Source organism: Psammomys obesus, unplaced genomic scaffold (assembly GCF_907164565.1).
Source record: "Psammomys obesus unplaced genomic scaffold, mPsaObe1.curated_primary_1811, whole genome shotgun sequence".
Lineage (NCBI taxonomy): Eukaryota > Metazoa > Chordata > Mammalia > Rodentia > Muridae > Psammomys > Psammomys obesus.
The window spans coordinates 41,857,729-41,881,118 of record NW_026585504.1 but is presented as its reverse complement, the minus strand read 5'-3'; the positions used below and the strand labels follow the sequence as shown (position 1 = coordinate 41,881,118).

Here is a 23,390-nt window from a genome sequence, read left to right as displayed (position 1 = left end):
ATTCTATTCTATTCTATTCTATTCTATTCTATTCTATTCTATTCTATCCCTGTTGTTTTGTATTATTCTGAGACAAGGTCTCATGCCTCAGCCTCTTGAGGGCTAGGTTTGCAAGCTTGTGTCATTGTACTTGGCTCATATAAATTATTTTCTATAAGGAACTTTAGGTGAACAATTGAAATGGCTCTCCGAACATTTTTTTTCTTCTCTATGAAAAGAAAAAAGATGTCTTTCTATCCTCTGAAGGTTGGATAAGTAAGCATATGAAACCAATAGTAGACAGATTAGCAGGACAGAATATATATTTCTTACATACATATAATGAAAATGAGTGAAGTTTTTATAGCATTCTATGTTATAGAAAAGAATAGAGACGACATTTTTAGGGAAGAAAGGAGGGATGCATAGTAAATAAAATGTTACACAGATAAAGTCAGATAAATTGTCCTCTAAAGAAAAAATGACATCTGTAACATTCTCTGTGTGGTCCAAGTATGGAGCTCTAGTCTCATACATGAGACTATCCAGTGTCCTGGTTTGGGACAGAGACGGGAACCTCTGAAGGCAAACAAATTCCTCTGTTTGCTAATGTTGGCTTCCTTGGGTGCTGGAGAGATGACTTAGAGAACACTAGTTACTCTTCCATAGGTCCTAAGTTCAATTCCCAGCAACCACATGGTAGCTCACAACCAACTATAATGGGATTTGATGCTCTCTTCTGGCATGCAGACAGGAACTTTCATACATTAAAAAAATACATAAACTTAAAAAGGGAAATAAAAGGTTTTTTTAGACAGTGTCTCATGTAACCAAGGCTGCCTTCAAACTCACTAAATGTACATGAGACTGATCTTGAATTATTGATCCTTCTACCTCCATGTCCCATTTTTTCTGATTAAGAAAATGTTCTATTAGCCAGGTGTAGCACACACCTTTAATTCTAACACTGAGGCAGAGGTAGATGAATCTTCGTGAATTTGAGGACAGCCAGAACCATAATAAGACCCTGTCTCAAAAAATCAAAAGGAAGAAAAATGTTCTATTAATGGAATTAAGTAATAAGCAAGCATTTGATCAAAGGATGGACTTCTTAACTCTTATTTATACATGTATGATCAAATAATAGCCTGAGAAAAGTCCCTTTTTTTTTTTTTTTTGTCATAAGAGACTACTTGGTTACTATAGTTAATGAGTTTCTTCTCTTTACTGACTAGTCTCTACTCTCTATCTGACTAGGAACTACTTTTAACTACAAGAAAAAACTAGAAGCACAATGGGAGATGACAGTGAGTGGTTGAAACTACCAGTTGATCAGAAATGTGAACACAAGGTAAGACTTCTAGAACTTAAATTTTATTGTCGTTAGCTTGTTTGATCAGCAGTTATACTACTACCTTACTTAGAATGTAAAAACATTGGGAGTTTAAACATACTGATATCTTGTTAAAAACATTATTTTTATGTCATTAGTAATGGGTGTTTCCTACCTAATTGTGATGGTGCACTGCTGTAATCCCAGTACTTGGGAGATGGAGGAGGAGAATCAGAAATTCAAGGCCAGTCTTGGTTACATAACAAATTCTAGTCTAGCCTGGGCTACATGATCTTGTCTCAACAAAACAGGAAGATGATTCAGTGAATAAAAACCCTTGTTGTTCCAGCCTAATGACCTAAGTTCTAAACCAGATCTATGAAAGGGTGGGTGCAGTGGCTTGGATGCATTTGTAAGCCCAGCACCCGATACTCAGATGGGAGATGGAGACAAGAAAACCTCCTAGAAGTTCTCATGCCAGCTAGCCTGGAATATGCAATGCAAAAATGAGAGAGATCCTGCTTCAAAAACCAGGTAGAAGGAAGAGGTGAGACTCCCAAAAGTTGTCATGTGACCTCCACAATTACAGCCTGGCACATGTGAACCCTTAGTCACACAGACACTCCACATACACACATGCACATATACCCCACAGACACAACATAGGTGTCTTTAGATTCATTAAGATGTCTTTCCCTTAATGCCAGCACTCAGGAGGGAGAGGGGTCAGGCAGGGTCTCGGAATTTGAGGCAAGCACGGGATGCAGAGTGAGTTCTAGGAAAGCCAAAGCAATACAGAGAATTCCGTCTCAAACCCCCATCCTCCCCAAAAATTCTGGAAACAATTCAGAGAAAGAAAAGTGCAGTAGTGAAGAAGGAAAAGAAATATATCTTTAAAAAGTAGCGTGGTTTTCATTAGCACTTTAATTTATGGAAACCACTCTTTGCAGTTATATTCTGTTTTGCTCTGTGATGTCTAGCATTTTTTTTTTTTTTTTTTTTAAGATTCTCTGGTTTATATGATGCATATTCCAGTATCTATTCCCTTAGGCTGGCCATCTCTTAATTATGGATAATTTTAAGCTAATATATAACTTGTGATTCATATCATTATTTAGCGGTTGTCTTTTTCAGTTGTTTCCTTTTCCCTAATTATATGTGTAGTTTCTTTTACTTTTATTTAAATTTATTTATTTAATTTAGAGAAAGGGTCTGGCTATAAAGCTGAGACAACTTTCCTGCCTCAGTTTCCTGAGTGCTGGGATTGTAGGTGTGACTCATCATGCTTGTCCATTTTTAAAACTCAGTTAGCAGAGTTGAGAATATTCCATTTCCTTTCTTAGAAATTTCTGCCTAAAATGCACAGGCTAGCTTTTTTTTTTTTTTTTTTTTTTTTTTTTGAGACAGTTTCTCTATATAACCTGTCTATCCTGGAATTCACTATGTAGACCAGGCTAGCCTTGAACTCTCAGACATCTGCCTGCCTCTGTCTCCTGAGTGCTGGGACTAAAGATGTATGCCACTGTGCTGGCTGTTTTACATAATTAATAGTTCTTTTAATAAAAAGTTTAAGATTTTTGTTTTGTTTTAGCTGTTTAAAAACAGAGTTGGAAAGATGGCTTGGTAAAGAGGGCCTGCTGCTCCTGATTAAGTCCCAAGTTTGATTCCCTGCACCCATGTCAGGTGTAATTTTGGCTCCAAGCAATCTGATACCCCTTTTGGCCTCCATGACTCATGCACACACGTGTGCTCGCTCTCTCGCTCTCTCACACACACACACACAAACACATGCACAAAGTAAAAATCTTTAAAAATAAAGACTTAAAAAAATCTTGTAATAGGGTAGGCAGTTTTCTGTCCTTAGAAAAGTTCTTTTCTATGAGCATATCACCCGCTGCAAAATAAATTTAAGCAAATATGTTTTGTCTTCTCTTTTCCAGTCATATTATACCATATCTCTGAGATAATTGTAGTGTTGGGGAGAGACACCTAATTGTTTTAGTGTCTAGAATGCAAATTTTGTTGTCCCACAATTTAACTTGTCATTTATACTCCCAAATCATTTCATAAGAAGCAGAATCTTTTGTTTGATCTTCATAGTCTTGCATGATCTAGCTCTTTCAAATCCTTACCAGCTCATTTTATATTATATTCCTTTTTTCTTTCTTTCTTTTTTTCTTTCTAAGACGGGCCCTTATGTAGACCAGGCTTGTCTCATACTCTCATTGTAGTTGAGAATGACCTTGAATTTTTGCTCCTTCTGCCTATACCTTCTGAATGTTGCTATAAGAGGCATGCTCCACTACTCCTGGTTTTTCTGATATTGGTTATTGAATGCAGGGCTTTGTGCATGCCAGACAAAGCACTCTACCAACGTAGCTACATTTGTAGCCCTCTCTTTTTCTTTAAAGTATATGTGTGTGTGTGTGCATAATTTTATTATATATATTAAAGTTGTGATTAAAGATTAAAGGTGTGAGCTAATATATATATATATTATATATATATATAATATATATATTTAAGGTGTAATTAAAGATTAAGGGTGTATATAAAATCCCAGCATTTGGAAAGTAGTGGCAAGAGCCAGGCATGGTAGCTCACACCTTTAATCTTAGTGGAGGCAGATGAATCTTTGTGAATTCCAGGCCAGCTTGGTCTATATAGTGAAATCCAGGCCAGCCAAAGTTAAATGGTAAGATCCTATCTCAAGAAGAAAAAAAGAGTTAGGCAAGGTGGCATATGCCTATAATCCCAGTACTCAGGAAGGCAGAGGCAGGTGGATCTCTATGAGTTCCAAGCCAGCCTGGACTGCAAAGTGAGCCCAGGTAAGCCAAGGCTACACAGAGAAACCTTGTCTCGAAAAACTAAAAAAAGGAAAAAAAGACAGAGAGGTGGCAAGGAGGTTGTGAGTTTAAGGCTAGCCTTGGCTGTGTAGGGAGACCTTGTCTAAAGTTTTAAAAGAGAGTAAATGAGAAAGAATATGGAGGTACCATTACCTCTTGCCATAAAGTCTTAATAATAAAATAGAATACACTTTCCTTTTGTAGAGAATCTCATAATTCTAGAATTTGGGAAGATAGAGACGGGAGGATTAGGGAGTTTGAGGCCAAATTCAGCTACATTCGCAACTTTGTGGCTATAAGAGATTACCAACCCTCAAATTATAGGGGTGTGTGTGTTGTTTCCATGCTATTTTTTTCCCCTTTGCTAATTTTATCATTTCGAGTTTTGGTCAATTACCAGTTTCTTAGGAAATGTTTTCTGTGTGTTTTTTCTTGTTTTTTGTTTTGTGGGGGAGGTTGTTTTCTTGTTTGTTTTGAGACAGGGTCTCTCTGTAGTCCTGGCTATCCTGGAACTTACTCTGTAACTAGGCCTAGCCTCAAATTCACAAAGATCCACCTGTCTCTGCCTCCTGAGTACTAGAATTAAAGGTGTGCGCCACCATACCAGGCCTCTTAGGAAAACTTTTTAATGGCAAGATGAAATGAAGCTTTTATTCTACACACTTTTATATTGCCATGTCCCTTCTCTGTTGTAAAACTTAACACTGTTAATTTTAAGCTTATTTTTAAGATTCTGTGTTACCTTGTAAGGGACTGCAGCATTTGAGAGAGCAACAACCTAAAGGAGAATTTATTTTCAAAGGAATCAGTCATGGTTCCTAGCCCCGTTCACTTGGTTAGAACATCATAGCAGTAGGAACATATAGAAGAAAAGCTTCCCACCTCATAGAAGTTAGAGAGCAGAAAAAGAGAACACAGGAAGGGACCAGGGCAAGGTGTAATACCCCCAGAACAAACCTACAGTGACATTTTCTCCAGCCAGGCCCTACTTGCTAAAGTGTTCCAAAATAGCTGTGCTATCTGGATCCCCAGTGTTCAACACACAAGCCTGTGAAAGACATTTCATAGTCAAATTATAACAGATTGCTGTTTCTTTCTTTACTGCTGGAATGTAAACCACGCAAGGGTTGAGGCTGTATTGGCTTTTCTGTATTCCATACCTATTAAGTAATTAATAATAATGTAAATCCTCAGGAGAGATGTCTGAAATCCAGCAACTAAATAGCAAGCTATTGATTAAAATTTAATAGTATAAAGTTGAATTTTTTTGATTACACAAAGACGTCATGTGTTGGAGAGTAGACAGTTCCATTAAGGTGATTTCTGATAGTTCAGTTATAACATGTTTATATTAGTAATAATACTTGAATATAAACTGAGAAATATTTGTAATGACTTGAGAGTTGTATTTTATTTTTAAATTTAAAAATATGTGTCCGTACCATATATATGGAAATGAGGAGACAACTTTAAGAAGGTTCTTTCAGTCTATTTTGAGATGAATGCAGGAATCAAACTAAACTCATTAGGTTTACACAGCAATAGTCCTTACCCACTAAGCTGCCTCTCTGGCCCTGCTTTGGATTTCTAGATAGCGTTGGCAAAACATTCTTAAGCTTATTGAAGCTGGGCAATAAACAGGCCTTTGAGCCTAGCGCTAGGAAGGTAGAAGCATTTGAGTTCAAAGACAGCCTGGTCTGCATACTGAGTTCCAGGAAAGACATAGAGCTCTGTTTCAAAACAAAACAAATTGTTCATTAACTACTCTTTTTTTGAAAATTGTCTGAATTCCTTAAGTCCTTTCTTTTTTCCTATTAAGGCTGTATTTTCTTCAGATTTTCTGGTATGGAATATTTTTTTACTTCTTGATTATTACTGAATAATATCATTAACCTTGTTTCAAAATGCTAATTTTCTTTTAGCTGTGGAAAGCAAGATTAAGTGGGTATGAAGAGGCCCTGAAGATCTTCCAGAAAATAAAGGATGAAAAGAGCCCAGAATGGTCCAAATACTTAGGATTAATCAAAAAATTTGTCACTGATTCCAATGCAGTGGTTCAGCTGAAAGGACTAGAAGCTGCGCTTGTCTATGTTGAAAATGCCCATGTTGCAGGAAAGTGAGTAGCTCCTCTCCTAGAACTCTGTACACGTCTCTGTTTAGTGATAACAGATAAATTTATGTGTATTAATAGAGCTTTTTTTTATAGTTTTAGAATAGACTAGTAGTCTTTCATTGTTCTTTTTTATTTGTTTTTTGATACAGGTTTCTCTGTGTATCAGAGCTGTCCTGGACTCTCTTTGTAGACTAAGCTGTCTTCACAGAGATCCATTTGCCTCTGCCTCCCAAATGCTGAGATTAAAGTTGTGTGCCACCATGCCCAGTTCTTTATTGTTTTTAATTAGTCTGAATGGTACGTGAAATCTCTAAAGTGGAATAAATATTGATTTATTTTCATGTTCTTGGGTACATGTTGAAGTCAGAGGACAACTTGTGGGAAATAGTTCTGTCTTTCCACTCTGTAAGTCCCATAGATTGAACATGTTCTCAGGTTTGGTAACAGGTATCTTTACATGCTGAGCCTTTTAGTTGGCCCTTCTTTCTGGGAATTATTCAAAACAGAAAGTAACCTTAGTAACATCTAGTAGTTACTGTAAAGTCATCCAAAGGAAATTTAAGAGCCTCACTAAAGACAACTGGGCATGAGAAACTTCTAAAACTTAGAATCACCATTTATCTTCTTCCGAGGCCTTTTGTCTCTTGGGGTAGTGAATTCTAACTTGTGTTTCCTGTTTGACTCCAACTGGATGATAGAAGTATCCGTTCACTCTCTGTCTTACACTATTTATTAACTTGACTTTTCTAACTCTAGTTTTTATGTCATTGATGAGAAAGAACTTCCACACACAAAAGGTTGACACTGTTAATTATACAGAAAGATGTATTTACTTCAAAGACCATGACAGTGAACATCATCATTTTGACAATTTGGTTAACTATAAGCAATGTTAATTAAATGAATCCTTTTTTTATTTCATTTTTCATCATATATCAGAAACTTTTGACAAATTTTGACAAAAAAGAATTTTGACAAATTCTTTTCATATTAGAAGCTTTTTTTGACAAATACTGCCTGTAGCCCTAACCTATTTGGCTCCTCTACCTCCCAGAATTATAGGTTTTATTTAATTTACAAGGTACTCAATATAATAAAGTTACTACAAGGTTCTGCTAAGAAACTGAGGAGTCTTTACTTATTAAAATTTGTTACCTCCCCATTGTGTGAATAAATTCTCTTGTCCTAAGAATGTCTAAAATAACTTAGTATTTAGAAGAACAAACATTCTATAATTCTTTGTAAAGTGTGTTTTTGCGTACCACATGTAAGACAGGCACACATAAAAAGGTCTGCAAGAAAGATTGCCTATTTGAATTTTCTACACTTACAGTCTGAATTTATAGTGAAGCATGTCTTTTGTGGATTGTTTAGAGTTTATCCTCTTTTTACTTAATCGTCCCTTTGTGTGTGTGGTGTTTACAGAACAACTGGAGAAGTTGTATCAGGTGTTGTAAGTAAAGTCTTCAACCAACCTAAAGCCAAAGCCAAGGAGCTGGGCATAGAGATTTGCCTCATGTACATAGAGATTGAAAAAGGAGAGGCTGTACAAGAAGAGCTCCTGAAAGGCCTGGATAATAAGAACCCCAAGATCATAGTGGCCTGTGTAGAAACACTGAGAAAAGCCTTAAGGTAAGACTTTCTGTGTTTTAGTTCTCTTAAAGTATGCTGACTGAATTTGGGTTCTAGGTTTAAACAGAAAGGGAGACTGTTGAAGTTTTCATCCTTCAAGCTTGTTTGGTTATTTTCTCTAAATTCCTTCCTATTGAAGGAGAGCAAGGAACATTTCTGTTCTGTTTGAGAATTGGCCGCCTTCTTCCTCCTCCTTCCCCTCTTTCTTCTCCTCCTTCTTCTCTCTTCTTCTTTCTTCTTCTTCTCTCTTCTTCTTTCTTCTTCTTCCTTCTTTCTTTCTCTTCTTTCTTCTTTCTTTTTCTTTCTTCTTTTTCTCTTCTTCTTTTTTAGTAAAAAGCATTCCTAATATACACAAGTTTTCTCTTGCTAGCTTCAAGAATAGACTTGTTTTGTTTTGTTTTGTTTTGTTTTGTTTTGTTTTTTGGCCTGGAGCTAACCTTGGTTTGGGACCATTTTGGTAAACATCAGAAATAACTTGTTCTAAACTTGCCTTGGTGTTGAAAAGGGTAGTGACTTGCTGTGTTACGTGTTCAGTCCTGGAACGCTTATTGAACAGAAGTTCTTTAACATGCACCGTCCTTCAGGGACAAGTGGCTACACTTAGTAGACAGCTTTGACCTTGGAAATCAGCAGACTCTAGATCCTCCTCCCCTGCCAATGGGAGGGCAAGAATTCTACCACTTAGAACATTCCAAACCTAATTTTTAAATCTCATATCCTATCTCCAGTTACTGTTCAATGTTAACTACTTCAGAAAGTAGCACTAGTGAAATCTTACAACTCTTGCAATTTGGTTTATGACTCACTTCTTGGAGAAAATGTTGTATTAACATGTTTATTTTATGTGAAAGTATCAGCATTCTTGAATTTTGTTATGCTATCCTTCATTTATATTCTTTTGCCTGATTTCTGATTTTTTTTTATAAAATTTGACATCTAGATTTTTTGTGTGATAAAAATTTCTTTTTGTAAATGAAATTTTATTTATTCTCTCATGCATATATAAAGCATGAGTGGAAGTGTGGTACTAGCATGCCAGGGCACATATGTAGAGGTCAGCAGACAACTTTAAGGAGTAATTCTCAGGTCAAGCAAGTGCTTTAAACCCACTGAGCATCTTGCTGTCTCAATAAAAGTTTCTTTATTTCTAATCTTTTATGGTATAATATGCATGTGGAGTTTTTTTTTCTTTTAACTTTGTTTTGTTTTTGAGACAGGATCTTTCCCTGTAGCTCAAGCTGGTCTCAGATTCATGGCATTCTTTCTAAGATAACAGGCATGAGCCACCATACCTGACAGCATGTGTCTTTATGGATAGTAAATAATTCTCATTTTTGCCATTTTAGAAATTTACCAAGTTAGGGCACAAGCACTACTACTCTAGAAATTGCCAGCCTGCCCTCAGCAGTGTGCTCAATAAAATGTTCTTTAAAAAAGAAAAGAAAAAGAATTGTAATTGCTCTGCTTATATCAGTAGATTCTTGAACAGTATTTTGTTCTAATGTGTTTTGCCTGCATGTATGTATGTGTACTCTGTATGTCTAGTGCCTGAAAAAGCAGAAGAGGGAGTCATATTCCCCCAGAACTGGGTTACTGGTGGTTATGAACCACTGTATGGATACTGAGAGCCTAACCTGACAACCCATGTCCTCTACAAGATCAGCAAGTGCTCTTAATTGCTGAGCCATCTCTCTAGTCCTCCTATTCTGTTCTTATAATAAAATAAAAATTATATCATTCTGCAAATCTTCTGCCTTTAAATTAAGGATTTCTACTTTACACTATTATATCCTATAGTAATTTTACCTTTAAACTGACTAGGAGAATCTGCAGTGTCTTGTCTAGTCATTATTATTGTCAGTCCTGGGGGGGGGGGGTGATCCATGGCCTCCAGTATGCTAGGAAAGCACTTTACCATGGAATATCTCCATCTGCAGCCTTGTCCTTATTGATGATGATCTGTAGTCTACCTTTGTGATTTTTTTTTTTTTCCTAAAGCATTCCAGAATGTAAAGTAGCTCTAAGTTCTAAGACTTATAAGCTAAACTGCTCAATTCTAGGTGCTATAGCCTTCCAAAGTTATCATTGGTGACAACTTTAGGAGGCAGAATACATTTTGTCATCCCTAAAACAGGCTTCTATAAAGACATTTTTTACTTTTTAAACTTTTTGTTTATTCATTCATTCATTTTTAGTGTTTTGATCAAGGACTTGGGTAGCTTCTGCTGGCCTGAAACTATGTAGCTGAGGATGACCAGGAACTCCTGAGCCTCCTCCTCCTATCTCTCAAGTTCTAAAATTACAGGTGTGAGAGAAGATACCTAACTTTTTTTTCCTCTCATGTTTACTAACATAGATTTTGTTTTGTTTATGTTTTCCATGTAGACCTACTTCATTTCTTTTATTCTCTTTAAAAAATAGGTCATGATAGAGAAACAAACAAACCAAAAAAATGGAACCATTGTAATATATTTCTTTCTCTGTGTGTGTGTCTGTGTATGTATGTATGTATGTATGTATATATGTATGTATGTATGTATGTGTGCATGTGTGGTACTGGGAATTGTATCATGACTTTATATATTAGACAAGTAATTTATCACTGAGATCCATTTCCATCCAAAAGTAGTAATGTAAGGAAGACTCTACCACCCATTGTTAGTAATATAGGAATACATAAGGTACCCTGAGTATTAGGTTCTTTAGACACCAAGTTGAATAATTCTCAAATCATTTAAGAGCACTGTAATTTCTCATGTGTTCATTAGTCTTGGAGGTCAGCTGAACCAAGATAAAAATGTTCTTTTCTAACAATATAAAGTAGTTGTGTGTGTTTGTGGTTTGGGGGCTGGAAAAATGGCTTAGTGGTTAAGAGAACTTGGTCTTCTTGCAGAAAATGTAGGTTCAGTTCCCAGCAGCCACAAGATGTGTTAAAAACATCCATAATTCCAGTTCTAGGGCATCTGACCCTCTTCTCTTACATCCTTAGGCATTAGGCACATACATGGTACGTACACCCACACACACACACACACATACACAGGTAAAACATTCATACACATAAAAATGAAATAAATATAAGAGATTTAAAAAAAAATTTTCCCTCCACTTTGAAACAAGGTCTCATTGCTTAGTCCAAACAGGACACAAATTCTTGATCTTTCTGCTTTATGGTATTACAAGTGTGAGCCACCACACTTGGCTTATAGAAATCCATTTTAGAGGAAATCTTAGAGATCTAGTTTATTTTCATGTTATATCTGTATAATGTACTTAGATATCTTGTTGAAAATCACTTTCTGGGAAAGGAATTTCACTGTTTAATCTATAGTGTGCTATAATAGCTGTTGTTGAGCAATTTTGTTACATTTGAGCAAGTGAGATAAAATTACACACATGTTAACAGTGTCATAGATTTTAACTGATTATATCATCTAAAGTCCTAGTACTTGGGATACTGTAACAGGAGAATCACCAAAAGTGCCCTCAGCTTTAGAATTAGACCCTTTCTTAAAACTAAAAGAACTAAAGGCCCCAAATATATTTGAGCCCTTCTATTCATTCTGAAATTCAGTTATGACTGAATTCTTGCTGTTCCAGAATTTGCTATTCAGAAATGATAAAAATAAGATCAGAAAGCTAATGCTAGAACTAGCATATTGGTACATGGCTGTGATCATAGCAATTGGGAAGCTGAAATGGGAAGATCATGAATTTGAGATTTGCCTGGGCTACATAGCAAAACTGTGTCTCAACACTAAGATTGGTCAGTTGGGAACTGATAGTTTATACGGTTAAATATCCTGTCTTATAAAATAAAGTTAGGCTGGAGAGATGGCCCAAGTTAAGAGCACTGGCTCCTCTTCCAAAGGTCCCTCATTCAATCCCCAGCAACCATTTGGTGGCTCATAACCATCTATAGTGAGATCTGGTGCCCTCTTCTGGAGTATTGCATATATGCAGGCAGAATGCTATATAAATAATGAATGAGTGAATGAATGAATGAATGAATGAATGAATGAATGAATGAATGAATGAAGTCAGAATGCAGAGGTTTTACCCATTGGGAAAAAACACTGAATCAAAAATAGCTAAATTGATAAGGGGTTGTCTTAGTTACTTTGCTATCGTTGTAAAGAGACTCCATGACCAGTTTAAGTTAGAAAGCATTAAATGGGGGCTTGCTTGTAGTTTTAGATTGTGAGTCCATGGTCATCATGGTGGGGAGCAAGGCAATAGGCCAGCATGGAGAGATTGTGGGGAGGAGGCCTGTGTGGGCTTTTGAAACTTCAGAGCCCATCCCTATTGACATGCCTTCTATGGGGCCATTCTCATTAAACCACCACAGAGGTAGATTATGGTAGTTGAAAAATCAGGAATGAAATATGCATTGCCATAACTCAATATGTCAAGTTGAATACATTTTTCTTTGGTTATTAGAAAGTTTATTTTTAAATATTAGTTTAATTTGGAGGCTCTAGACACTAAATAATCTAAGAATGAGAACTAAATATTATATGTATCTATGATGTGAATGTGGATAGATAAATGGTTGTGAATTCCATTTGTTACCTTAGGAAAAATTTAATCTATTAATATATGATGGGTTGGTTTGTTTGTTTGTTTGTTTGGAGACAGGATCTTTTTACATTGTCCTACCTGTCTTGGAACTCACTATGTACCCAAGCTGCTCTTGCACTCACAGAGATCCTCCTTCATGTGCCTCCTAAGTGCTGGGACTAAAGGTGTGCGCCACCATACCAATGCAATACATGACTTGGAGCTCTGCATGCTCAGTGAAACATGGCATGTTGATAGTTTCTCCCAATTTTTCACTTAACAGTGAATTTGGTTCCAAAATCATCTTACTTAAGCCAATTATTAAAGTGCTGCCAAAACTGTTTGAATCTCGAGACAAGGCTGTTCGGGACGAAGCCAAACTAATTGCTATAGAGATTTATCGGTGGATTCGAGATGCCCTGAGACACCCATTGCAAAATATAAATTCTGTCCAGGTAAGGCACAGATTTCTTCGGTTGTGTTTGCATAGGGTTAATATAGATGTATTTCTTACTTATAATTGTTAATGTTCTATTCTTTACGCATATCTATTTCTTTTTTTAAGATTTAAGTGAGTTGAATTCCTGAGCGTCGACCGACTTTCTGCTGTTCTCTCCTTCCCCCCCACCCCCCGATAAGGAGCAAATCATGGGTCTTGCACATGTTAGACAAAACTAGGTTTTGTTTAGTTCAGTTGTCCATGGAACAACTCCATCCCCTGTATCCCTGGCCCTGGTAGTATTAAATCTAGCAGTTTAAAAGATCCCTTTTAATTCTGTTGAGGAGCAGGATTTATACTTTCTTGGATGAGACTTATTTTTGGAGCTTTTTTTGATAATATAGCATGTTTGAATTCAAAACTAGTGATAGCGTCTTAAAATAATAGATTTGGAGAACTAGAGGGATGTCTCAGAGGTTAAGGACATTTGTAGCTCTTGCAGAGCTAGCCTTCACATGGCCTCTGCATACATGAAATACACATGAAGGACACTTGCATGCATGAAGACAAAACGCTCATACGTATAAGAGAAAATAAATCTTTTTTAAAGAAATAATTTTATTTTTAGTGCTTAGCCCTTCAATTTGGTAAAGTTGATTTGACTTATGCTACAAAATACAGTTTAAATTTGTCTTTAGTTGGTTTTCCTATTAGTGCCATATAAACAGAAAGTAAGTCCCAATATATTAATTAGTATAAATATTATGTTCTCTAATAATGGAATATAAAGCTTTAAAATATTTTGTTAATACCTACAGTTGAAAGAATTAGAAGAAGAATGGGTCAAGTTGCCAACAGGTGCTCCTAAACCAAGTCGGTTTCTGCGTTCCCAACAAGAGCTAGAAGCTAAACTGGAACAGCAACAGTCTGCTGGTGGAGATGCAGAGGGGGGTAAGCCAATTTTTAGACACTAGTTTAAAAACGAGGGGAGAATTACCACGGCCACAACAAATCATATTCACTAGGCATATTTTGAAGAACTGCTTTTAATAAAATCTGAGTCATATGTGTACTAAATTACTCTGGTCTTTCCTATCAAAAGTTCATCCTAGAAGCTGGAGAGATGGCTCAGCCAGTGGTCAAGAGCATTTACTGCTCTTCTAGAGGACCCAAGTTTGATTCCCACCACTCCTGTGGGAGCTTACAACCATCTGTCATTCCAGGTCCCGGGAATGTAACCCTCAGTTTTGTCCTCTTTGAGCACCAAATGTACATAGTGCATAAACATACATTCAGGCAAAACACCCATACACATAAAATTAACTTTTAAAAACTTACAAGGGATGTGAAAAGATAGATGATTGATAAATAAAACTTGTGTTTGTGGTATGGGGGGGATTAGATACACATATGTCACAGTACATATATAGAGGCTAGAGGACAACCTCCAGGCATTGGTCCTCACTTTTCCACTTTTCACAACATTTTATTACTTTTTTAATTTCTTCTTTAAATGTTTTAATTTAAGCTTTGTGTGTGTCAGTCTGTGAAAGTGTATGTCAGATGTGTGCTGGCACCAAAAAGGAAAATTAGATCCTGTAAAACTGTACTTCAAGTCAGTTATGATCTATCCACTCGAGAGTTGCAGAACTGAGCTTGGGTCCTCTGCAATAGCATCAAGCACTCTTAACTGCTGAGCCATGTGTTTAGCACTCCACTTGGTTTTAGGGCTCCCTTTCTTCAGCCAGGTTAACTGGCCCATGAGCTGCTCTTGTGTTAGCCTCCTGTCTCCCTATAGGGCTAAGATTGCAGATGATTGTACTACTGAATCTAGCTTTTAACATGGGTTTTAGGGATCCAAACTCAGGTCATTAGGCTTATTCAACAAATGCTTTTACCCACTAAGCCATTTCCCCAGCTTCAAAAAAAAAAAAAGATTTTAAGGTCTAATTTGTTCTGTTTTGTTTTTTGTTTTCTTCAAAGGTGGTGATGATGGTGATGAGGTACCACAGATAGATGCTTATGAGCTTTTGGAAGCAGTAGAGATCCTTTCCAAACTTCCCAAAGACTTTTATGACAAAATTGTAAGTAATGGTTAAGCTTCTTTAATTTATTTTAATTAATGATTTAGGTGATATTAGAGAATGTTCTGCTGAGCCCTTGTTCACTTTCCCCACTCTCCCATATCTTCCTGGTAGAGTGAGTTGTTTCTTTCTCATTCTGCCCTTATTGTATATAACTGTATATATGCCTTTTCTGTATATAACCATATCCCGGCATTAAAGACAAAATAAAACATGTCTTGCCAAAAATCAAAACAGTGTTTTCAAATTTTTCCTCATTTATTCTGTTTTTATCTTTAAATATCTCTATTTTTGGGTGGGCAAGATGGCTGAACACATAAAGGTACTTTGCTTTCAAGCTTGTTAACTTTATGGAAAGAGAGAAGTGATTCCTACAAGCTTACCTTTGACTAAGATTTCTTGACTTTTGGTTTGTTTCAGATACCTGTCTTGGTGGGCCTGGCTTATGCACAATAATGTCTAATGACATTAGACATTAGACATCATTAGTCAGTAATACCATCCTTTAAATTCATGGCAGCCAATGTTTCCAAGCATTGCAATATGTCTTAGTAGAGAAAGAGGTATTCCCATTTGAGAAATAGTCCAACCCTAGTCACTACCATTTCTTCTTGCCTCCTCTCCATCAAATTTTATAATCCAATTATAAATTTTGAAAAGGGAAAGAAATTCCCATGTTGAAACATAATCCAAATTCTTTTTTGTCTTTTTGTTGTTGATTTTGTATTTTGACACAGAGTTTCCCTGTGTATTCTTGGCTGTCCTGAACTTTGTAGACCAGCCTGGCCTCACAACAATCAACCTATCACTACATCCCAGAGTGCTGGCATCACAGACATGCCCCACCATGCTCAGCATAATCTAAATTCTTCAGTAGTTTCCATGAGTCTTAAGGTGATGTCTGAAACCGGGTGTGGTGGCACACGACTGTAATTCCAGCACTGGTGAGGCAGAGGCAAGCAGATCTCTGTGAGTTTTAGGCCAGCCTGGTCTACAAAGTGAGTCCAGGGCAGCCAAGGCTACACAGAGAAACCCTATCTTGGGAAAAAGAAAGAAAGATGACGTCTGAAATCATCTTATAGCCATTTTTCTCCTGTTTATTACCCTGAAACCTCAGTTTACCTTTCAGCTACATATCTAATAGTTGTCACTTCCTGTTCAGACAGACATGCTGTATTTCTCTTGGTAGCAAATAGGCCATTGCTTTATTATTATTATTTTTAACTTTGAACCTTAACCTGTGCTGTTCTTTCTTTCTATAATGTTATTCTCTCAATATGTACCTAATAATATGTTTTCAACTTTTAGTTCTCACCTTAACTGTCATTATTTTAGGAATCACATCTTACTATTTAAACTTCATTAAATCCTCTGATGTGCTGTGTAATCCCAGTACTCAAGATACTCAAGTAGGTCTGCAGGTTCAAGGCAATCAGACTCTTCTCTCAAGTAGAGAAAAGAAATACTGACTCTATAACATTGGATTTAGGAGATAAGATCCCTCTCTGTGGCTTAGGCTGATTCCTGATCCTCCTACCTTTTCCTTCCAAATGCTGGGATTTGGTATGCCTTACTACATCTGGCTTCTAGTAATTTTAAGAAATTATCTGATTTGGATTGTATTATAGTAAACTTATAATTTTCTGTGTGTCCCATGTTCTTTTAGATATTTGGTCTCTGATGAAGCATACTCTTCTTAAAGCCATAAAACAGATAGGCACAACATTATACTGAAAAGCAGAAAACTAGTATACCAGGTCAGGACAGTATAGGCTGCTGGTTCTATGATTGTTCTTTCCTTTTAAATTTTGTAAGTATAGAGACTCCTTTCCTATAACTGAGCTGCCGTGACATGGGCTAGAATTGATATCTATGTAACAGAAAACAAAATGGAAAACCATGTCATTTTGTTTACCTTACAGCTATATATGAATAAAACAAAATGGAAAACCATGTCATTCTGTTTACCTTACGACTCTATATGAATAAAAATTATATGAACAAGCCAGGCAGTGGTGGCAGCAATGGCTTACATCCTTTATCCCAGCACTTGGGAGGCAGAAGCAGGTGTATCTCTGTGAGTTCAAGGCCAGCCTGGTCTACAGAGCAAGTTCCAGCATAGACACAACCATACAGAGAAACTGTCTCAAAACAAAACAGAAACCTTCTATGAATAAAATAGTCCTCATTAACTATGTTTTTGCCATGTTGTTTTTTAGCTAACTTTAGAAAGTTTTTCTGAAGCAAACAACAAAAACCCATGTCTTTAAATTGGTTGAGTATATGAAATGGAATTTATTCTACTCTATTTTATGTTCTAATGATTTATATTCTCTTTGCAGGAGGCAAAAAAATGGCAAGAGAGAAAAGAAGCCCTGGAGGCTGTAGAAGTGCTAGTGAAAAACCCCAAACTGGAAGCAGGCGATTATGCAGATTTAGTAAAAGCATTGAAGAAGGTAAATGGGAGCTTCAGTGTTGGTGTCATGACAGGCCACTGAAATGGTCTTCATCAAGGAACACACTAATAATAGTATTTCAATCAGCAGAGGCTTCTATATTTTTTTAAATTTAGAATTTAAAAAACTTAGTATCCTATGTTAGGGATTGGTTTTATCTTAATATTTTGAATATAATATGTCAGTATAGCTTAGGGTCCTGCTGATCTAGAACCAAGATTTATAGTTTTATAATTCTTTTTGTTGTTGTTGTTGTTTTTGATGATGAATTGTTGCATGCCTGTGAATTTAGATAAGTGTTGGACTTTGGGATTGTAGGGAGGGAGTAGTAAAACTGCTGAAGGAGAGTCTTCTAGGAGAAACAAAAGAAAAACTCAGTCTCCTCTGTGACTAAATGGTTGCTGCAAGGCCAGAAACTTCTTTTACGAGAATGGTTACAATGGGATTTGCAATTTAAAGTACTCCTGGACTTTTTAAGTTTCTGTTAGTGTTTCCTTGGGTGTAAATATTGCCCCATGTCTTTTGAAAATGTTTATTTGGTTTTCCTGTTCCAAAGTAATGACAGTAGATCTTCAGCTTCTCTGCTATGCTTGTATAGTACAGGCAGCACAGGGTGTCAGGGATTTGAAATTATGGTGTTTGGTTTTTGCTTGTTTTGTGATGCTGGTGTTTTGATTTTTGCTTGTTTGGTGGTGCTGGGCCTCAGCATAAACTAGGCAAGTGTTTTACCACGGAGCTATATCCCAGTCAGTATATCTATCTCTCTTTTTCTTTTCTTCTCCTTCTTTTCCTTTCCTTCCCTTTAAAATAAAATGATAACCACATAGTGGAAGCTTATAAATTCATTATTATCAAGATCAAGATTATTCTCTTTTGTAAGTAATAAAACTGGTTATCTGTTGCCATAATATCTTTCAGGAGTTTTTTTAAGGATACGTTCCAGTACCCATAGCTACAGGGTTATGACTTTTTTTTCTTTTAAACCTTTACAGGTTGTTGGAAAAGACACCAATGTCATGTTGGTAGCTTTGGCAGCAAAATGTCTTACTGGCCTAGCTGTTGGGCTAAGGAAGAAATTTGGACAATATGCAGGACATGTGAGTAATATTCTATTTAGATGTAAATCTGCAAAATTATCAGAAACGGTAGGCTAGTTTGTTTTATATTTTAAAACACCTCTTGGCATAGATCTTTTCTATATTGGACAAAGTCAACATTTCACTGAGTTTCATGTGTTCAGTCTAGCTCTTCCCAAATGTTATAAGGCACATGTAGAAATAAGACACTTTGCCTAAAGTACTTATTTGATTTGTTTGTTTATTATTTACTTAATATATCTTTCTTTCTTTGTTTTTATAACTGTGAAATACATCAAGTTCAAATAAAATTGTAACTACTGTAGGATTGTGCATTATAACTCACTAATAGAACATTTCTTTAGCATGTATCAAGTGCTGAGTTGTCTTTCCAACCACTTTGACCTTAGGGGAAAAATGTATTTGTTTGTTTGGGTTTTTTTTTTTTTGTTTTTTTTTTTTTTTCTGTTTTGTTTGTTTGGGTTTTCGAGACAGGGTCTCTCTGTATACATACTGTATAGATTCCAGGACAGCTACTTGGAATCACTCTATAGACCAGGCTGGCCTCGAACTCACAGAGATTTGCCTGCCCCTGTCTCCTGAGTGCTGGGATTAAAGGCATGTACCACCACAGTCAGCTTTTTTTTTTTTTTTTGAGACAGGTTTTCTCTGTGTTAACAGCCTTGGCTATCCTGGAACTATGCTGGACTGGGGGAAATGTTTTTAGTAATCCATATGAGAATGAAATGAGAGTAGGAATGACAAAGTAAAACTGTAAGTGAAGGTAATACATGAAATGAGTTTCATAGTGTTTTCCTATTTAAAACAACATGATTTATTTGAAACATTTTATGAAGGATATACTAGGTGGTCTTTCAGTTTAAGTTATTTTAAGGAAATCTGAAGACATTTTGTTACTTATAATTTCTTCGTTTAAGTTAGAAAGCAATCAAGTTTAGTAATAGAGTTCATAAATTGAGTTTTTTTTTAATTGTAGCAGGTATTGCATCATCGAAATTTCATTCTGAATTACTTAGAATGAGTTATCATTCTGAAGTATTAGTGTTTGTCAGCTTTATTGTTATGCTAATATGTAGCCTCACTTGAGCTGTGTATTTGGAGACTGGTTACTCATACATTAAAGATAATTTCTGAGAACTAAACTAGATACTAACAAAAATAAATCATGCTGACCTATTATCATGGAAATAAAAATAAAGCCATAGCTGGATGTGGTGGTGCATACCTTTAATCCCAGTACTATTTAAATTTGGAACTCTGAGGCAGATCTCTGTGTTTCACGCTAGCCTGATCTACAGAGCAAGTTCCAGGACAGCCAAGGATACAAGAGAAACTCTGTTTCAAGAAAACAAGCAAACAGACAAATAAAGCAAGCTCTAAATGTAGATCAGGTGTGCTATTTAGAAAGGATGATGTGGGATCTCTGGAATCCAGTAGTTTAAAAGCCAACTTGGACAATACACTGAGATATTGTCTAAAATAATTAACTAGGCATAGTGGTACACAACTATAATTCCATTACTGGGGAGGCTGAGGCAGGAGGATTTCAGAATTCGGTGTTAGCCCAGACCATATAGTTAGTTGTTCCAAGTAAGCCAGCCTGAGGTACATAGTGAATAAATGAATGAATGAATGAATGAATGAATAAATGAATGAATAATTTTTTAAAGTTGTGTGGGGAAATGACTCATCAGATAAAGTGCTTGCTGCATATGCATGAGAACCTGAGTTCAGACACACACACCCCCAGAACCCACAAAAAAAGGCCAGGCATGCTGACATGTGATTATAACCTCAGCAGTGAGGAAGGGCAAGAGAAAAGGGGGCCCCAGTTGCTCCATGATCAGCCAGTCTACCTGAAACAGTGAACTCCTAGGTCAAGAAAGACCATGCCCAATAAAATATGGTAGTGTTGATCTTTAGCCTATATATATGCACACATGGGTACAATAATGTGAATAATTGGCTCAGAACTATTTTTGTAGCAGTAAATATTTATATGTGTGTGTGTGTACAGGCTGGTTTTGTGTGTCAACTTGACACAAGCTAGAATCATCAGAGAAGAAGGAACCTCAAGTTGAGGAAATGCCTCCATTCGATCCAGCTGTAAGGCATTTTCTCAAATAGTGATCAATGGGAAAGTGCTTAGCCCATTGTAGATGGTGCCATCCATCCCTGGGCTGGTGGCCCTGGAGTCCTATAAGAAAGCAGCCTGAGTAAGCCATGGGAAGCAAGCCAGTAAGCAGCACCCCTCCATGGCCTCTGCATCAGCTCCTGCTTCCAGGTTTCAGCCCTGCCTTAGTTCTTGTCCTGACTTCCTCCAGTTGATGGAGTATGATCTGGAAGTATAAGCCAAATAAACCCTTTTCTCCCCAACTTGCTTTTTGAACATGATGTTTTGTTGCAGCAATAGAAAGCCTAAGACAGTGTGTGTCTATGTAGGTATGTATATGTTTTTGTTGTTGTTGTTTGTTTGTTTGTTTTTTGAGAAAGGATCTCACATGTAACCCTGGCTGCCTTGAAACTTGTCATAAAGCCCACAGGTCAGCTTTGAACTCAAATATCCATCTGCCACTGCTTCCTCTGAGTGATTAAAGGCATATACCACCACACTCAGTTGAGATATGGATATGTTTTTGATAAGATTTGTGTTATTAGAATATTTTATACTTTTGTATTTTAAAAGTAGTTTCATTGCATGGTGGTGATGAAAGTCTTTAATCCCAGCATTCAAGAGGTAGAGGCAGATGAATTTCTATGAGTTTGAGGCCTGCCTGGGGGCTACACAGAGAAACCCTGTCTCAAAAAACCAAACAACAACAACAACAAAAAGTTTTGAGGTAGGTAGTAAACTACTTTGGGGCAGGGAGGACATTCCCTGGCTGTCCTAGCAGAAAACTACTTTTTAAATTGACATTAATTTGCTAAACAATGATTCAGTGATTGATTATCTTACCCTCTAATTTGAGTTGTTACTGATTCTATTTAAGTTACTGTTTAGCTTAAAGATGTCTCCAGGTTTCCATTGTGCTGGATATAAATTTTTTTTCTTCCTTAAAATTATATAATATGCTGTTAGACAGATGGCAGGGCAGTTAAGAATATTTATTAATCCTGTGGGGAATATTCCATATAAATAAAATCATAGGATATGTGGTCATTCATGTCCAATTCCTTTCACTTAGCTTAATTTTGATAATTTTGGATCAGCCATACTATAGTGGATGTCAGGATTTCATTCTTGCTTTTTAAAATCTATTTATATGTATGAGTGTTTTGCCTGCATATATGTTTGTATACCACATGTGTACCTGATGCCTGTGGGGGTCAAAATAGGGCATTAGAACTCCTGGAACTGGGGCTGGAGAGATAGCTCAGAGGTTAAGAGCACTGGCTGCTCTTCCAAAGGTCCTGAGTTCAATTCCCAGCAACCACATGGTAGCTCACAACCATCTATAATGAGGTCTGGTGCCTTCTTCAGGCATACAGGTAGAACATTGTATACATAATAAATAAATTAAAAAAAAAAACAAACTCCTGGAACTGGAATTATGGTTATGAGCTACAACATGGGTATTGGGAACCAAAACTGGGTCCTGTGTATGAGCATCATGTGTTCTTAACTGAGCTATCTCTCCAGCTCCTACAGTAGACCATTCATATTTGTTAGAGTATTACTCTAGCTGTTCACTTTTACAGGTTGTGCCAACAATTTTGGAAAAATTTAAAGAAAAGAAGCCTCAAGTGGTGCAAGCTCTACAGGAGGCAATTGATGCAATCTTCCTCACTGTAAGTTGATGGCATGGAACTTAAAGTTTTGTTTTAAAAAATGTTGCCACAGGGCTGAAGAGATGGCTCAGAGGTTAAGAACACTGGCTGTTCTTCCAGAGGTCCTGAGTTCAATTCCAGCAACCACATGGTGGAACATAATGATCTATAATGTGATCTGGTGGCCTCTTCTGGCCTGCAGGATACTGAATACATAATAAATAAATATTAATAAAAATTAATTTTAAAATGTTGCACAATAATAATTTGACTATTTATAGTTGAAAAAAGCTCATTGGCATTTTCTTCTAAAGACCACACTACAGAACATCAGTGAGGATGTTTTAGCAGTAATGGATAATAAAAATCCAACCATCAAGCAGCAGACATCACTTTTTATTGCAAGAAGCTTCCGTCACTGCACTGCCTCTACATTGCCGAAGAGTCTACTAAAGCCTTTTTGTGCTGCTCTACTTAAGGTAATTGGGGGAGAGTTTATATATTTTTTTCCTACTAGTTACATTATATTATAACCACATGACTTTAATATTGTAGATTGTGATCTTTTAAGGAGCAGACACTCTGAACCCAAGTGATTCAATCTGTCATATTCTACTTTTGAAGGATGACATGTTAGTCAATACTAAGCATCAAACTGAAGTATTTGAGGGCTATTAGGAATAGGCATCGTTTGTTTGTTTGTTTGTTTGTTTGTTTGTTTATTGTTTTGAGACAGGGTTTCTCTGTATTTTCCTGGCTGTCCTGAAACACACTGTAGACCAGGCTGGTCTCAAACTCAGAGACCCACCTGACTCTGCCTTAAAAAGGATAAGGGGTTAAAGGCCTGGGCCACCTTGCCCAGCAGGGAATAGGGCATTTTAGATGGAAGATAAAAACAAAACAAAAACATTATCGGTTAGCAAGATGGCCCAGAGGGTAAAAACTTATCACACAAGCAACCTGAGTTAAACCCACAGATTCATTTTAAAGGTGAAGGGAGAGAACATGCATATGTACACCTAGAGCATATGTATGCTGTGTGTGTGTGTGTGTGTGTGTGTGTGTGTGTGTGTGTGTGTGTGT

At 36.6% G+C, this 23,390-nt stretch overlaps 1 protein-coding gene across 3 annotated transcripts in view; it reads left to right on the top strand.

The window, feature by feature from the left end:
* Nucleotides 1-23,390, top strand: part of Ckap5 (cytoskeleton associated protein 5) — a 97,009-nt gene that overhangs the window by 21,660 nt on the left and 51,959 nt on the right. For all 3 annotated transcript variants that reach the window (XM_055600719.1, XM_055600709.1, XM_055600728.1), the window contains 10 exons: nt 1,237-1,330; nt 6,081-6,274; nt 7,697-7,903; nt 12,747-12,918; nt 13,721-13,853; nt 14,886-14,986; nt 17,329-17,442; nt 18,435-18,539; nt 22,239-22,328; nt 22,622-22,786. In XM_055600719.1, the coding sequence (XP_055456694.1) occupies nt 1,274-1,330; nt 6,081-6,274; nt 7,697-7,903; nt 12,747-12,918; nt 13,721-13,853; nt 14,886-14,986; nt 17,329-17,442; nt 18,435-18,539; nt 22,239-22,328; nt 22,622-22,786 (1,338 nt within the window). In that variant the 5' untranslated portion in view covers nt 1,237-1,273. The remainder of the gene's footprint in view (nt 1-1,236; nt 1,331-6,080; nt 6,275-7,696; nt 7,904-12,746; nt 12,919-13,720; nt 13,854-14,885; nt 14,987-17,328; nt 17,443-18,434; nt 18,540-22,238; nt 22,329-22,621; nt 22,787-23,390) is intronic.